Source organism: Narcine bancroftii, chromosome 7 (genome assembly GCF_036971445.1).
Source record: "Narcine bancroftii isolate sNarBan1 chromosome 7, sNarBan1.hap1, whole genome shotgun sequence".
Lineage (NCBI taxonomy): Eukaryota > Metazoa > Chordata > Chondrichthyes > Torpediniformes > Narcinidae > Narcine > Narcine bancroftii.
The window spans coordinates 34,021,860-34,040,345 of NC_091475.1; the positions used below are offsets into that span (position 1 = coordinate 34,021,860).

General features: G+C 40.4%; 1 protein-coding gene across 7 annotated transcripts in view; it reads left to right on the top strand.

Annotated features, from left to right (window-relative positions):
• Positions 1-18,486, top strand: part of phex (phosphate regulating endopeptidase homolog, X-linked) — a 128,697-nt gene that overhangs the window by 59,703 nt on the left and 50,508 nt on the right. For all 7 annotated transcript variants that reach the window (XR_011341709.1, XR_011341710.1, XM_069889518.1 and 4 more), the window contains exons 8-12: positions 1,044-1,127; positions 3,005-3,150; positions 5,375-5,468; positions 13,866-13,994; positions 17,461-17,562. Coding sequence is in view for 5 of the 7 variants with exons in the window: in XM_069889518.1 (XP_069745619.1) it covers positions 1,044-1,127; positions 3,005-3,150; positions 5,375-5,468; positions 13,866-13,994; positions 17,461-17,562 (555 nt within the window). In the remaining 2 variants the exon portion in view is untranslated. The remainder of the gene's footprint in view (positions 1-1,043; positions 1,128-3,004; positions 3,151-5,374; positions 5,469-13,865; positions 13,995-17,460; positions 17,563-18,486) is intronic.

Below are 18,486 nucleotides of genomic sequence, written 5' to 3' on the forward strand. Positions count from 1 at the left end.
TTAATTGGACAGTAGTGTGTAGTTTGGAAGTACACTTTTCCTTGTAAGTAGTTTAAAGTAGAACTGCCTCTTCATGTTTAAAAGATAGCTTGAACCACTTGTTCATGGTCAGTACAAGCTAGAATGTTACGTGATGCCCTTACAAATTCTCTAATGCACACATTACAAATATGTAGTTTTCCAACATATTTTATCTAATACCATAAACTGGTGGTTGATATATACCATGTCAAACTTTAACATCTAGAGAGGGTGCAGAAGATTTGCCAGGATGCTGCCTGGAGTGGAGAATGCACCTTATGAAGTAAGGTTAAGGGTGAACAGGCTTTTCTCTTTGGAGTGATGGAAAATGAGAGGAAACAATAGAGGTGTATAAGATTATGAGAGGTGTAGATGGAGTTGTCAGGCAGCACCTGTTTCCAAGGGGGGCAGTGACCAGAAGACATCTGTTTCAGATGAGTGAAGGAAAGTTCAGGGGAGACCTCAGAGGTAGGTTCCTTACACAAAGAGTGGTGGGTGTTTGGAACACAATACCAAGGGTGGTGATGGAGGTTGATACAATAGCTACATGGATATAATAAACAATGGAAGGTTATGCACTGTGTAACTTTATAGAGGTCAGCACAACTAAAGGGCCTTACTGAGACATGCACAATGGTGAAATTTCCCTCTGGCAACTGTAACTTCACAGTTTGTAGACCACTTCCAGAGGCAAAATGACCTGACAGGGTCAAACAGAGTACCTTTTCCCACATCAACCCTTGCAGCAATGGCTTCTCTCCATTGCCTAAAGTCAGCTATGTCTTTTAGACCAGCCACCATGCTGGGGAAATAAACCCACCATCCACAGTGAGGGAGATGCAACAATGCAGGAATGGTGCATGCGACAATGCAGGAGTGACGAACGAGTTGACGCAGGAGTGAGATAGTGTTGGTGCAGAGATGATGCAGACAAGTGGAAGAAATCTTTGAGAATGGTGTATTGACTGGTCTGTAGCTCTGTTAACCACTGTTCACAGATTAATGTCATTTGCGCATTGCAGATCCTGATTCCTCAGATCAACAGAACAAGCGAAGCCCTGTACAATAAGTTCAGAGTGTTTGACTTGCAAAACGCCATTCCACAGGTAAGAGAGGAATAGCCCCAAGTCTATGATGCTCTGCTTGATGGCAGTTAGCAGGTGAAGAGTTCGGATGAACTTCTGCAACCATTCATACTGCATGCTCAACCATGGCACTAACTGGTGGGATCAGATCCCTGCACTCTGGGGAGGGCCTGAACTTCAAGGCATCACCATGATACCCCCAAATGCTTTGGTAGTTTTAATAAATCTTCCAGCCAATGTAAGGGATGGGAAATTGAACCATATACTGCAGGCACATAGACCGGACCATTCTGTGTCTTCATCATCATTCAACATCACAAATCACAATGATTTTCTAAATCATTCCATCACATGCCCTCATCATGTACGTGGTCAGAGAAGACAATTATAATCTGGGGAAATTAATTCCCCTTGATAGAAAAACTTCTTCAGTTCCACTTGCATTCTTCAGGCTTCTTTTCATCGACTGCAGCTCAGCACCATCAGCACTGGTCAGAAAGCTTCAAAACCTGGGCCTTCACACCTCCCTTTGCAACTGGATCCTTGACTTCCTCATCGGAAGACCACAGTCAGTACCTATCGGAAACAGCGTCTCCTCCTCATTGTTAATCCACACAGGTTTACCTCAAGAGTTTGTGCTTAACCCGCTACTTTACTCTCTCACCCATGACTTTGTGGCCAGGCACAATTCAAATGCCATCTACAAATTTGCTGATGCCACCACGGTTGTCGGCAGTATCATATAGTCACCATTGGGGGAAGCATACAGGAGTAAGATAGATCAGCTCATTGAGTGATGTTACAACAACAACGGCACTCAACCTTAGCAAAACTAAGGAATTGATTGTAGACTTTAGGAAGGGGAAATGAGGAGAACACAAACCAGTCCTCATCAAAGGGTCAGCAGTGGAGAGGATCAAGAACTTCAAATTCCTGGGTGTCAACATCTCTTCTGGGGCCATCATGGTGATGCAATCTCAAAGAAGACTCACCAGCATCTATACTTTATGAGGAGTTTGAGGAGACTCTTGAGTGGAGAGCATCGCTGTCTGGTATAGTGGTGCCGATGCCCAGGACAGGAAAAGGCTTCAGAGGGTTATAAACTTGGTCAGTGCCAACATGCCATCAGTCTTCACTCCAGTAAGGACATCTTAAAGAGGCAATGTCTCAAGAAAGCAACTTCTATCGTCAAGGCCCCCCACCACCCATACTATGCCTTTTTCTCACTGCTACCAACAGGAAGGAGGTAAAGAAGCCTAGAGACACACACCCAACATTACAAAAACAACTTCTTCCCCTCTGCCATCAGATTTCTGAATGGACAATGAATCTATGGCCACTACCTCATTTCTTCTCTCTTTTGGCACTCATTATTTATTTTTAAATATTGTATTTATGGAACCATAATTTATTGCAATTTTGCACCAGTAAAATAACACAATGATGCTGCTCCAAAACAGCACATTTTGTTACACGTGTTCATGACGAAGACTTGATTCTGATTCTTACATTCAAGATTGTTTACCTTGTGCTTTAGGAGGGGAAACAGTTTTTCTTTGGGCATTTTTAGGGAATTAAAACAAATAAAACAGAACTGAAGAACATTTGTCATCACAGTGGATTCCCAATGACCAAGGTCTGGCCTCCCATTCTACTTCATCCTGAGGGAAGTAGACCCATATTCTAATACTGCCATAATTTCCGTCTCCCTTCATGGAAAATCACCTTTGCTTCTTTCCACGGTGAGAGATTCCCTCGAATATAATGCTGGGCTCCTGTTATAAAGTGGTGCATGTCTCAGACTACAGAGTATATAATGGTCTGAGCAGATTCCAGCTGCACTTTCCTCTTGTGGTCTGTGTTGTAATCACACATGGATCATGTGGTTGTGTCCGCAGTTTGATTGGCTTCGCTACATGAGGATGGTTATCAGTGATGAGCTTTACCCTGAACTTGCACACATCAATGAGTCGGAAGAGGTTATTGTGTACGTTCCACAGTATTTCAAGGACTTGTTTGAGCTGTTAGAAACTGTGGATAATAGGTAAGCTGAACTTCACACTTACTCCCCAATATCGGGATTGGGTACACAAGAAATGGGAACAGGAATAGGCCAGTCGGTGTATCGAGCCAGGTCTGTTCTTCTGATCTGGTTCAGTCCACATATCTGCCTTTTCCCTAAAATCCTTAATTCTCCTCTACTTTGAAGAATCTAGTGTCCTCCATAATGTTTGGAACAAAGGCACTATTTTTTAAACTTTATTTTCCCCTGTGTGCCACAGTTTTAAAACTGTATTCAAATAATTCACACATGATTAAAGTGCACATTCCAGATTTTATTCAAGGTTATTTGTATATATTTTGGTTTGACCATGTGGAAATTGCAGCACTTTTCATACATAGTCCCCTCATTTCAGGGTACCATAATGTTTGGACATAGCAATGGTATGTTTATTAAAGTTATCGTGTTTCGTACTTTGTTGCATATCCCTTGCATGCAATGACTGCTTGAAGACTGTGATTCATAGACGTCACCAGGTGCTGAGAATCTTGTCTGTTGATGCTCCTGCCAGGCCTCTATTGCAGCCATCTTCAGTTCCTGCTTGTTTTGGGAGCTAGTCCCCTCAAGTTTTCTCTTCAGCATTTGGAAGGCATGCTCAATTGGATATAGATTGGGTGACTGATTTGGCCATTCAAGAATTTTCCAGTTTTTAGCTTTGAAAAGCTTCTTTATTGCTATAGCAGCAAGTATGGGATCACTGTTTAGCTGCAGGATGAAGCACCGTCCAATGAGTTTGGAGATATTTGCTTGAACTTGAGTAGATGTTTCTATGCCCCTCAGATTTAATTTTGTAACTGCCGTCAGCAGTTACATCATCAATGAAGATAAGTTGCCAGTACCTGTGGCAGCCAGACATGCCCAGGCCATATATGACTGTCGTGTTTCACAAATGAGTTGGTAGGTTTTGGATCTTGGGCAGTTCCTTCACGCCTCTACACTTTGCTCTTGCCATCACTCTGATACAGGTTAATCTTGGACTCATCTGTCCACAAGACCTTTTTTCAAAATTTTGCTGCCTCTTTTAAATACTTTTGGCAGACTGTAATCTGGCCATCCTGTGTCTGTGGCTAACTAATGGTTTGCATCTTGCAGTGATGCCTCTGTATTTCTATTCATGAAGTCTTCTGCAGACAGTAGTCATTGATGCATCCACACCTGCCTCCTGAAGAGAGTTTCCGATCTGTTGGGCAGGTGTTTGGAGATATTTCTTCATTACAATGAAAATTCTTCTGTCATCATCAGTGGAGCTTTTTCTTGGCTTACCAGCCCCCTTTGAATTACACTCCTTCTTCTGAATGAAGTTCCAATCTGTTGATTTTGGTAATCCTATGGTTTGGGTGATGTCTCACTGTTTTATTCTTGTTTTTCACCCTCATAACGGCTTCTTTAACTTTCATTGGCACAACTTGGGTTCTCGTGTTGAGAAATGACAACTATAGACTCCAAAGGTGATCAAAAACTTAGAAGCAATTCTAGGTCTCTTATACAGGTTCCAATGAAGCAATTAACCATACCTGAGTGCTCACAAACACCCATGAAGCCAAATGTCCCAAACTTTATGGTGTCCTGAAATGGGAAAAGTATGGATAAAAAGTGTTGTAATTTCTACATGGTCAAAACAAAATGTACACAAATAACCTGGAATAAAATTGGGAATGAGCACTTTAATCATGTGTGTATTGTTTGATTATAAATTTAAAACTGTGGTGCACAGGAGATAATTAAGGAAAAAATCGTCTTTGTCCCAAACATTATGGAGGGAGCTGTAACTATCAGTGTTTTAAATATATTCAATTAAGTGGCCTCTGCTGCTTCCCTGGGCAAAGAAGGTCAGAAGGTTCATTTCCGTAGGCATGTCATTAGCTCTTAAATCATTAAGCAATGACTGGACCCCAATCCTTGACATGAATGGGAGATAGCTGATCTACCATAACATCTGGTAAATGCATTAGCATTTGAAGGAGACGCCCTCTACCTCTAACTCTTGAATTTATCCATTGGAACTTCTTTTCTCCAAGTAACAGAAGTGTGGTTGTGATCCCTCTCCATATCAATAGGTTGATGCCTTCTTCCTGTTCTCCCAGCCAGTGCTGTCAGTGGCCCAATTCCGGTTTTAGATTATACAGTTATCTGATAGACTGATCTAATACTGTTGCCTTCTTTGCAATGTTAAAACATGAAGGAAATAATTTTATCACATTCACAGGACTGTTGCCAACTACGTAGTTTGGAGAATTGTGTACAGGAGATTGGGCAACCTCAGCCAGAGATTCCACAACAAGCGCCTTGAATTTTTTAAGGTGAGTGGCAAAGTTGGCACCACCTGGTGGCGAAGGACACGGTGGCGTGGGCAGCTGTCAGGTTGAAAGATGATAGCAAGAAATGTCGTGAGGGTCTCTGCCTCCACCACCCCCTCAGGTAGAGTATTCCAGGTTGTCACTGGCCTCTAAACCTCCCATTCCACAACTTAAGTTTCTGCCCTGAAGTCCTGACATCTCTGCTATTTGATGAGAATAAATTAATTACGTTCCATGACTAATAGAACAATTCCAGTTTAGAACAAACGCCAAAGAAAGCATGGAAATGTGTATGAGATTAATCAAACCATAAATGCCAAGATAAAATTGTGTCAAACACTTGCACAGAATACTGCAGTGTAACCCACTGTATCCCTCACTGTTCCCTCACTGTATCTCTTACTGTTCCTCCACGGTATGGGGTCATTAGCGTGCTAATCACCAGCCACAAGAATAAGGTACCACTGGGATGTGACCATGCAAAGGACCTAGATAGACGTGTTTTGGGTGAGCTCTCTGTGAAGAGTATTAAAAGATGGTAAAAATTTCAAAATTAAAAGTTATTTTTATCAAAAATTGATAAAACCAGTATGAAGAAACCAAGGCAAAAAAGAATGAAGCCTGAAGAAACTTCTACTCAACTGAGAACATCGGATGAAAGTCCAAAAGGAAGTGGTGCAAAATTGGCAACGGGACTGGCAGAACCAGGTAAAGCTGGCCAAGAGCTGAGCATCATCCTGGAAAAAATGGAGAATCTAAGCAACTGATTCACAAATGTTGAAATGGTGACGAGAGATATGATAAAGAAAATGAGTGAAGTAAAAGAAATCATCAAAGACTTGACAGAGAGAATGAATTAAACTGAGAAAGAACTGAATAAAACTGAAGAAAAACTTGAGGCTTTGGAGAAAAGAGCCAAAGAATAGGAGTGGGATAAACAAGGACTGCTTGATAAAATTGATCATATGGAGAATTTTAGTTGGCGAAATAACGTCTGCATTATTGGACTAAAGGAAGGAATCAAGGGAAGAGACCCGGTGGACCTTTTTCTAAAGTGGATTCTCCAGTGCTGGGAGAAGACAAATTTGGAGAAAAACTGCATATTGAGAGAGCTCACTGAACACTCAGACCTAAGACCTAAATCATGGCCCGCTCAAGATTGATCATGAGAAGGAACTATTTTTTCAGGACTTTAGTCCAACTGATTAAACAGGGAAAGGAATTCAAGGATGTGAAAAGACAGCTTCATGCTTTAAAAAAACTGAGGTATTCAATGATTCACCCTGCAACTCAGTCAAAGCAGTGGAAGGGAGTCAGCAGGTTTTTTTTCAGAACAAAGGTGAGGTGGAAGACTTTCTACGGGTTTATAAAGAAAAATGAACAAAACTACCAAGGGAGAAGATTGTGAAATATTTATAACACAACTAAGTAAAAAATAGTAAAAGTTGTATCTTTTATTTTTGCAAAACTGTTTTGTATTTATTGCTTAAAATTAGAATATATAGAAATGTTGACAGAGAACTCAGTAAAGAGAAAAAAAATATCTGGGAGAAGTAGTAGTAGGGCATAGACTCTGGTCTAAGGGGGAGAATGGTGCCAGGAAATGAGTGGTTAAAAAGAAAAGATGGTACTAAAGGGAGGTGTTCTTCTTTCTCGAGAGATTCTGTGGGCTTTTATCGCAGACTTTTGAGACTTTATGTATACGTCAGGGTAGTTTTTTTTAAACAAGAAATGCACCTCACCAAATTGGAGCATGCAAAATTAAAAAGTGATTGGGTGGGGCAACTAATATCGTATTCATTTGGATCAAAAGCTAGAATAGTAGTGATTTTAAATAATAAAAATATGCCAATAATATTAGAAGAGACATTGAATGATCCAGCCGGAAGGTTTGTAATGGTAAATTGCGAAGTCTATGCAGAGTCGTGGACACTTATGAATATTTATGCCCCAAATTATGATCATGAAGCTTTTATAAAGAATTTTTTAAAAAAACTTGCAGGCACAAGAAAGAATATACTGATTGTGGGAGATTTCAATTTCTATTTTGACCCGATCCTAGATAAGTCAGTGAGAAGTTACAAGGACTAAAACTGCAAAAACAATACTGTCATTTATGAAAGATTTGAATTTAATTGATATTTGGAGATGACTTAATCCCATAGAGCGTGCGCGAGAGAGAGAGAGAGAGAGACTACTCTTTTTATTCTAGAGTACATGACTCACATACAAGAATTGATTTATTCTTACTGTCTGCACAGTTACAAAGTAGACTAGATAAAACAGAGTATTTAGCAAGACTTTTGACAGATCACTCACCACTAATGTATAGATGGTGTCTCAATGCTACATTTTTGTTAAAGAGGAAGGATTTCTGTGAATTTATTAAGAGACAGATAGAAATATTTACCCACAAAACAATTTCCTAATATAGAATATATTAAAAGCTTACCTTAGGGGACAAATTATCTCTTACACTAAAAACTTTAAAAGAGAATATATGAGAAACCAGAAAAGGCTAGAGAAGCTGTAAAAAGCTGGAAAAAGAATATCAAAAAGTAAGAATGCAAGAAAAATACAGACATTTTGAAAATAAAAAAAATCACAATACAATACACAAAAAACGTATAGAACAAAGAAAACAATATAAGAACTAAACAAAAATATTATGAATTAGGAGAGTGGGCACATAAAGTATCATCTTGGCAGGTCAAAGCAGAAGAATTAATTAGAAATATAGATGCAATAAAAACAAATGGTTACGATAACATATAATCAAAAAGAAAGAAATAATATTTTCTGACAAAACTATATGAAGTTATACAAGTCAGAGTTGGTAGGAGATGAAAATGAGATGGAAATTTTTTTAAGGACTTCTGAACTTCCTAAACTAGATGAGAGAGAAAAAAATAATTTGGATGCATCTTTTACAAGAGAAGAAATAGAAAAATCTATGGGTACTTTACAGACTATTAAGTCCCTGGGGGAAGATGGGTTTCCTCCTGAGTTCTATAGACAATTTAAAGATCTGTTGATGTCTTGGTTAATGGATGTATTGGACCAATCGATGGAGACTTAGACCCTCCCAGAAACATTCTCAACTGCTATAATTACAGTGTTACCAAAAAAAAAGGTAGAGACCCACTCAAAGCTACGTCATATAGACCAATGTCACTTTTAAATGCAGACTATAAAATTCTAGCAAATAGATTGGGTGAGTACTTACCAAAATTAATACATCCCGATCAAGAGGGGTTTGTTAAAGGGAGACATTCCTCAAATAATTTAAGTAGATTATTTAACATAATCCACATGCAAAGACAAAGATGAATCCAAACATAACTATTTCACTGGAAGCAGAAAAGGCATTTGACCAACTAGAATGGTCTTTTTTATATAAAAGTTTGGAAAAATTTGGTACAGGTAGTAATTTTATAAATTGAATAAAAACTCTTTACCATAAACCGCAAACTAAGAAAATGACTAATAACCAAATAGAAACATAGAAGATAGGAGCAGGAGTAGGTCATTCGACCCTTCGAGCCTGCTCCACCATTCAACGAGATCATGGCTGATCTTAAAGTTCAGTACCCCGTCCCCGCCTTCTCTCCATAACCTTTAATACCCTTATACTGAAGAAATAGGTCTAATTCCCTCTTAAATAGATTTAATGAACCTGCCTCTACTGCCCTCTGTGGCAATGAATTCCACAGATTCACCACCCTCTGGGTAAAGAAATTCCTCCTCATCTCGGTCCTAAATGGTTTGCCTATTATCCTCAAATCATGGCCCCGGGTTCTGGATTTTCCCATCATTGGAAACATCCCATCTGCATCCATTCTGTCCAGTCCTACCAGAATTTTATATGTCTCTATGAGATCCCCTCTCAATCTTCTAAACTCCAGCGAGTACAATCCCAATTTGCGCAATCTTTCCTCATAAGTCATTCCTGCCATTCCAGGTATCAGCCTGGTGAATCGCCTCTGCACTCCCTCCATTGCAAGAACATCCTTCCTTAGATAAGGTGACCAGAACTGCACACAATACTCCAGGTGGGGTCTCAGCAAGGCCCTGTACAGCTGCAGTAAGGTATCCTTGTTCCTATACTCAAACCCTCTTGATATGAAGACCAACATACCATTTGCCTTTTTAACCGCCTGCTGTACCTGCATGCTCGCCTTCAGAGACTGGTGTTCAAGTACCCCTAGGTCTCTCTGCACTTCCCCATCTCTTAATCTATTGCTATTCAAATAGTAATCTGCCCTCCGGTTTGTATTGCCAAAGTGGATAACCTCACATTTATCCACATTGTAGTGCATTTGCCATGTATCTGCCCAGTCCCTCAATTTATCCAAATCACACTGGAGCTTCCTGACCCCCTCTTCCATGCACACAACCCCTCCTAACTTAGTGTCATCTGCAAATTTGGAGATATTACATCCAATCCCCTCATCCAGATCATTAATGTAAATTGTGAACAGCTGGGGTCCCAGTACAGATCCCTGTGGCACCCCACTGGTCACCGCCTGCCACTCAGAAAACGAGCCATTTATCCCAACTCTCTCTTCTACCTGCCAGCCAGTTCTCAATCCACATCAATACTTTGCCCCCAATCCCATGAACCTTGATTTTGGAAGCCAGTCGTTTATGCGGGACCTTATCGAAGGCCTTTTGGAAGTCCAGGTACATCACATCCACTGGCTCTCCCCCATCTATTTTACCTGTCACCATCTCAAAGAATTCCAATAGATTTGTCAAGCACGATTTACCTTTTGTAAATCCATGTTGACTCCGTCCGATCCCTTCTCTGCTAGTCATATGCTCTGCTATTACATCCTTAATAATAGATTCCATCATTTTGCCCACTACTGATGTAAGGCTCACCGACCTATAATTTCCCGCTTTTTCTCTACCCCCCTTTTTAAATAGTGGGGTAACATTAGCTACCCTCCAATCCATGGGTACTGATCCTGAGTCTATCGAGTTCTGGAAAATAATTCTTAAAGCATCTGCTATCTGAATGGCCACTTCCTTAAGTACCCTAGGATGTAGATTATCAGGCCCTTGGGATTTATCTGCCTTCAATCCCATCAATTTCCCCAAAACCATGTCCTGAGAGATACTGATTTCTTTCAGTTCCTCCCTTGCATTTGTCTCTATGTTTCCCAACATCCTTGGGAGGTTATTTGTATCCTCTCTTGTAAAAACAGAACTAAAGTAAGAATTTAATTGGTCTGCCATTTCCTTATTCCCCATTATATATTCCCCTGATTCCGACTGCAAGGGAGCTACTCTGGATTTCACCAATCTTTTCCTCTTGACATATTTATAAAATCTTTTGCAGTCGGTTTTTATATTTGCTGCAAGCTTACTTTCGTAATTTATTTTTGCTCTCTGGATTAATCCCGTTTTCCTCCTTTGGTGCATCTTGAACTGTTCCCAGTCTTCGGTTGTGATACTTTTTTTGGCCAATTGATATGCTCTCTCTTTGGACCTAATGCTGTCTCTAATTTCCCTTGTTATCCACGGTTGAGTCACCTCAATGTCTATATTTCCTTTGAGTAGTTTGAGCAGACAGGGATGTCCTCTATCGCCAGCGTTATTCATATTATCTAATGAACCCCTGGCAGAGACTAAGAAGAGATCCAGATATCAAAGTTTTAAAGCAGGACAAGAAGAACACAAAATTAGCCTATTTGCTGATAATGTGTTATTGTATATGTCTGATCCAGCTGAATCATTGATTACAAACAATATTAGAAAAATATGGAAGAATATCAGGGTACTAAATTAATATAGACAAAAGTGAAATAATCCCATTACAAAATTTTGATTATGAAAGATATCAAAAAGGGAGAAGATTTAGATGGAAGAAAGATGGAATTAAGTATTTGGGGATAATTATGGATAATAATTTATATAATTTATAAGCTTATATAAATGGAACTATATACCTTTGTTAGAAAAGATAGAAAAAGATTTACAGAAATGGAAAGAGCATTAATAGGGAAAGTGAATTGTATAAAAATAAGGATTATGCCAAGACCATAGTATCTCTGTCAATTGTTGCATACTGCACTAACAAAAACTTTTTCAAATAATTGTATAAGGTAATTCCTATGGAATAATAAAATATTGAGAATTGCACTGGAAAAGATGGCATTGGATTATAAATTGGGAGGACTTAGACTCCTGAACTTTAAGAAGTATCATTTATCAGCACAAGGAAAATTTATATCACCTTTCTTTGAAGAAAATAATCCTCATGCATAGATCCAAAAGGGACTGAATTCAATAAAAGTGGAGATAACAAAGGACTTTATATATAAATGAACTGTTAAGTCCATACAAACAAAAACAGATTAGAATATGGCAAGACTTGAATGAATGTATAGGGAAGAAGGAGTTATATCACTGAAGACCCCTTTATGTAAAAATGTTCTATACCCATTAATCTGGGTAACAAAATATTGAATTCACGGTATGATAAAGGAATACGATATGTTGATGATTGCTATATGGAAGGATCCCTCATGTCTTTTGAACAACTAAGAAAAAAGTATGGAGTAGCCAATGGAACATTCTTTTGCTTTCTTCAGTTAAGATCATTCTGAAGAGAAAGATGGGTCCAAACTTGGCCCCACCTGAAATTAGTGAGATGGAACAAATTATTTGGCTGGGGAACACACCTAAATTTATATCTAAAATGTACTTTGCTCTCCAGGTTTACAGAAATCGAGATAGAGAGATGAGAGTCAGATTTAGGAGTTGCAATAATGGAAAGATGCTGGTTTGATTGGTGTTTGGACAGCATGATGTCAATTATAAATGCAAGATACGGATTAGTACAATATAATTCCCTACACCAATAGAAATAGGGAATTTTATATGTGCTACATGGTCGTGTGTGAAGGTGAGACCTTTCTGGCAGGATATTACTGAAATATTAACAAGGATAACCAGGGTGGCCTTCGCAGATGACCCGGAGCTTTATCTTTTGGGCAATTTTATTGAAATTTAAAGAGTAAATATGACATGGTTATAAAAATATGGCTACCATATTTGGATTACATAGGAGCCTGACTATAAGGAATTATTAATATAAAAATACAAGTGATCTTCCCAATGAAGAGATTCCTTTTTTTTTAAGTCCAATAAAAGCCCTGATGATGTATGAGATTATACTGTGATAAAGATGAGGGAGGGGCTGCTGTGTTTTTTGTTTTTCAAAAAAAGTTACATTTTGAAAATGGAAAAATTAATCAAAATTAAAATATTAAAAAAAAAGAATAGGGTACCAACAAAACATCTTTTATTGAATGTAATTAACTCTTTGCTCACAGCAGTGGCTAGTTCAACAATGTACCAGTACTCATACCACATCACATCCCCATGCAGGTTTAAACAGCCTGTGGAACAGGGCCAAGACCAGTTTTTACATCAATGTCCTTGGAGGTTCAGATCCAAGGTGGCAGTGCCAACGTTTAGCAAGTCAGACCTCAATGTGGGTGGGTACTGAGGAAGTATGACACCATAGCAGGAGAACAATTCCACCCCACCTCCCCCCCCCCCCCCACCCCTGCTTCCCTAACAAGAAGGAGAAGCCTGGGGAAGGACTGGTGTAGGAGTGTAGAGGACCATAACAGTGGAACAGCAAGGGGCTTGGCAGCTGATGACCTCTCACCAGCTTGCTGGAGACCAGCTCATGGTTGCTAGGTATCAGAATCTGAATCTATGAGTGTGCTGATGGTGAGCATGGCTCCTAAAGGACCTCAAGCACTGACAGCTTCCTGATCCCAGTGGGGATTCTGAACTAGGGGCCAAGGTGACTTGGACATCTGTAACTCTGGTTCACTGCTAGACAGGATGGGAGGCCCTGCAGCTTTGGAGGTTACGGGAGTGCAGGAGGCAGAGACATTGGAGATGGTGGTGGGATCCATGGACAATGTATTTGTCAGTAATCTGAAGGGACTCTCTCGCTTCTCTTTCTCACCTTGATAGTGGTGCCTTTTTGTGTACCTTTATAGCGCATGCAAAGGAAAAAGATTTATGTGCATTTTGTGTCTGACAATAGATGGAATTTTGATCTTGTATCAAATAATTTGTTTAAATGAATACTGGAATAAGGAATGTGAGTGAACTATGGGATGTTGTTCTTGTGAAATTTAAGAGCTGTGAACCTCACTGGTATTGGTCAAGATAAAGCGTTTATTGTCATATGCATTGTACAATGTACATATGGACCACAATTCTTGCTGCAGTTGAATAGGTACTTTTGAGAAAATCTATCATTGTAAACTAATTGAATTAAATTAAAAGAGACCATACACACGTAGGAAAATAAATATTCAAAATAAATGATAAATATTCATAATAATTAATGTTCTGCACTTATTGCAGGTGATTGCAGGGACGAAATCTCTGCCACCACGATGGGAAAAGTGTGTAGCGTTTACAAAGTACGTCCTGCCGTTCATTGTGGGAAAAATGTTTGTGAAAGTACATTTTCAAGAGAAGAAGAAGCAGCTGGTGAGTTGGTTGTCCACACATCACCTCCTGAGCAACACTTTTAACTGTGCTTTCTGAACTGAACGTCATTGACCATCTCCCCTATATGATACATCAGCGCCTGTCGAGCACCTGGCAATGTTCAACCCCTCCAGTAATCCCATCCTGATAGCCAACATGAGTTTTTGCCTAATGGTCTAATGATCTTGACTTGGAAATATGTCCAAATACTGAGTCGTATGGGAGCTGCTCTCCTCAAGTAGCTGCAGTAGGTGGTGCATGTAGCTTAGAAGACCATAGAGATAGGAGCAGAATTAGGGCATTCAGTTTGGATCAAAGCATTCTCCTGCCTTCCCCCCCTAATCTTTGACACCATCACTAATCAAGAACCTATCAGCCTTCACTTTAAATCTGCCCATTGACTTAGCCTCCACAGTCTCCGATTCACCACCCTCTGGCAGAAGAAATTTATCTTCATCTCTGCTTTAAACATCACGCAAACTTCCCTCCCCTCCATCGACTCTGTTTGCATCTTTCCTTTGCTTCGCAAAGGAACCCATTCCACCCCAGGGACAATCTCTTTTCCCACCTCCCATCAGGGAGAAGACTCAGTGTGTGAAAGCACAGTAGGCGTATTCATCAGACTCCCGAATGAACTCACAAAGGTGCTACCATGCTGCCCTTGCTTTGTACTAATTGATGTTTTTTTTCCAGTGTAACCCCATACTCTGTAATTGTGCTCTATGTTCCACACATATATGAATGTTGGAGTTGACCAGTTAGACTTCCTGTGGAAGAACCCTTCTCACTGAACCAGGGATAATGTGGTAAAATAAATTAACCCCACTTAAATCTTTCATCTCCCTCCCCAGCACCCTTGCCAAAAGGGCTGCAGCAGTTCAAGAAGGGGCTCACCCCTACCTTCTCAGGGCCAATTAGAGGCGAGCAATAAATGCTGGCCTTGCCCCTGAAACCCAGATCCTGAAAATGAATAAAAAAAACACGTTCAACCCAATTTCACCCTTAACTCTGTAGAATTCAAAATGTCCTTTTCCAGCTGTGATCCTTTTAGACTATTTACTATGATCTGTGGTGTTCTGACTCACAAATGGCCTTGATGTTTTTTAGGGATTTGAAAAATACTATTCCATGTTTCAAGATTAGTAACTCATAACCAGAAAGCAACACAGCAGCAGAGATTTGGCACTCAGTACTACCACTTTGTCATGGCCAATTGTTGCTGAAAAATTCACGTTGGAAAACAAAGCTTCTCTCCTTTGACACTTGCAGTTAGATGGCCTTCAATGGCGAAAAATAGTGCAGGCTCGCTAAAAATGCATGCACATTGAAGCAAGACATTTGAAGCTGTGCCCAAGTATTTTGTGCAAAATAAATGGACTTAAGGAATGATAAAAATTTGGCAAGCTGAAAAAATCATTCATTATGTAACTTCATTCATATTTACTTGTGTATTCATTATATTAATCTTTTGTATCTGAACTTGATTTATTTTTACTAAAAATTCAAGCTTATCGTCACTTGTACCAAGACACAGGTTGCTTTGTGAGAAGACATCTCAAAATGCATGTAAGACACAGCACCACAGTGCAAGCAGAAGTAGATTAGTTAACATAATTTTACTAGTTTTACAGTTAAACTCTCCTTTAATCTGGAGGGGCGTGATCGCACAACAATGAATCCTCTTCCTGATGGGGGGTAGGGGGCACGAAGAGAGTGTGGCCAGGGTGGGGTGAACTTTTAAATACGTTGGTTGCTTTTTTCAAGGCAGCTGAAAGCATGGATGTGGTCAACAGAGGGCAGGTGTGGTGCGCATGATGGTCTGAGCCACATTCATGTCCCTCTCCAGTGTTTTGCGGTCCTGGGCGGAGCAGTTCCCATACCATGCAGTGGTGCACCCTGACAGGATGTTTTTAATGCTGGACCTGTAGAAGTTGTTAAATGGCTGCTTGCAGGGTTTAAGGAGCTAATCTGTTCTGGTGATCATGCTTCAAAGTGGGGTTCTGGTTGTTTTTCAGTTGTGGAACTCTTACCTAGATCTCTGGTCAGTGGTTGTCTGATCCTCAGCTCTGGCTTGGCAGAATTAATCAGTCAGAAGTTCTGCTCCAACACCCTATTCTTAAATCTGTGCTGGTTCATTGATGAGTTCAGTGTCATACACCTTGTACAACACACATAAGCCTGAAATTCTTACTTGCTGCAGACATCAGAAACTTGTAAAGAAAAACAATAACAGCAACCTAATTGAATTAAAAGCAACAATAAATGCATTAGATAGATAATAAATATTCTCAATAAACATTGTGGAAGAAACGTGACTTGCAATAGTGCAGACAGTCCAAGAGGAGGTTCAAGTCTGATAGCTGTTGGAAAGAATTTGTTCTTGAACCTAGAGGTGAAGGTTTTCTTTCTGCCCAAATAAAGTAGTGAGAAGAGTCTGTGACTAGTTTAGTGATAAGAAGCAAGATTCAAAACCTCCTCCTGCTCCTATATTCTTGTTCTTAGGCTATACTGAGCAAGTGTGGCTTCCAACAATTCTAGGTACGAATTGATCTTTCTTTTCATTGTAGTCTTTTATTCTGTAAATTGTGTTCTTTACTCTATTCTATGAATGTTAGTAATAACCCCTTAGTCTGCCTGGAAGAACCCTTCTCACTGTGCTGAGTATAATATGACAACGAAACGTAAACACCATCCAGAACAAAGCAGCCAACTTGACTGACACCCTGTTCTCCACCCTAAACATTAATTCCCTCTCCCATCAATAAGCACCATCCATAAAACCTGCTGTGGGTTACATGTGGGATCACCCAAACCCAAAAACTTCCTCACCAAGTACAAGAATCGCCACCACTTGTAGATTCCCTTCTGAATTGCACTCCATCCTGCCTGTCCTTCATCCACATTGGTGTGGGAATAATTTCACCAGAAGCAAGGCAAGGGCTCAGGCCACTGACCCACCAGAACCTAAAATAAATTTAGACATACAGCATGGTAAGAGGCCCCTCCCGTCCATGAGCTCATGCCCCCCCAATACACCAATTAACCTTATGACCCTCCCCCCCCCCCCCATTACGTTTTAGAGCATGGGAAGAAACCAGAGCACCCAGAGGAAACCCATGCAAACATGGGGAGAACATACAAACTCCTTAGAGATGGTGCTGGATTTGAATCCGGATCGCTGGTGCTATAATTAGTGCTGTGCAAACTGCTATGTTAACCATGCCACCCCTTTTCCAGGGGAATCTTTAAAAAAAAATAATACCAACACAGCTCACCGACAGAAATTCTGGATCCTTGGAAGGAATCATCAGATAATCTGTCCACTTTGATCTTGCCTTTCTGGTCATTATAATGTACCAACAATAAGCCTTTCACAATAGTGACTGAGGATCAAAGTATCTCGGTACAACACTACTCAGTTCTATTTCTCATTTCATGATGGAATCTTGGGTTCCTGCCTCTGAAGACTGAAGAATTAGTGGCTGGCATTCGTTGGGCATTTTTGGACATACTGGATAATGAAAATGATTGGATGGATGCAGAAACCAAAGAAAAGGCGAGAGAAAAGGTACGGACCCACAGGAGACGGCAGAACTATGCCTGATCTATTGTTGGCTACGTGGAACAGAGCTCCAAACTTAACCAGGCACCACCACCATGCCAACTCTTCCTGTTCCATCGATGACTGTACTGGGGCTGCTTCCTGCACATGTGCAGAACATGTCAATTTTGTCACTAACCTCCACTGTACTCTGAAATTTACAAGTACCATTTCTGTTTTATCTCTCCCCTTTCTAGATCTCACTGTCTCCATCTCAGGAAAAGAGCTACATATATTCTGGCATTTACTATGTCCACTGACCCCACCCCCCACAACTACCTTGACTATACCTCCTCCCACCCTGCAAGGGTACTATCCCTTTCTCACATTCTCTCCGTCAATCCTCTTACACCTCCTCCTCCCTCACCATCATCCAGGGTTCCAGCAGCCCTTTCACATGAGGCACAGATTCACATTCACCTCCTCTACCCTCATCTACTGCATCCAATGCTCCCGATGTAACCTTCTCTATATCAGTAAGACAAACACAGGCTTTGGGAATGTTTCACAGAGAACCTCTGCTCTCTTTATAATGGTCACCCTGATCTCCAGTTGGATGCCACTTCAAATCTCCTTCCCCTACCCACATTAACTATCTGTTCCCTGCCAGAGTAAGGCCCAACGTAAACTCGACAATCAACACCTCATATTTTGCTTGGGCAGTCTACAGCCCAATGGAATGGATATAGAATGTTCTGATTTAAGGGAATGAGCCCCCTCTCCTGCTTCCATACTACTTGTGCTCTTTTCCCCCTCCTGACTTTATTTTTTGCTTTCCACCCACTCCCACAGAGCCCATTCTCATGACCCTCCTCTTTGGTTTCATCTCCCCAATGGATCTTTCCACTCTCTCACCCCCATCCTCTTCTGATCTCTCTATATACCACCTTT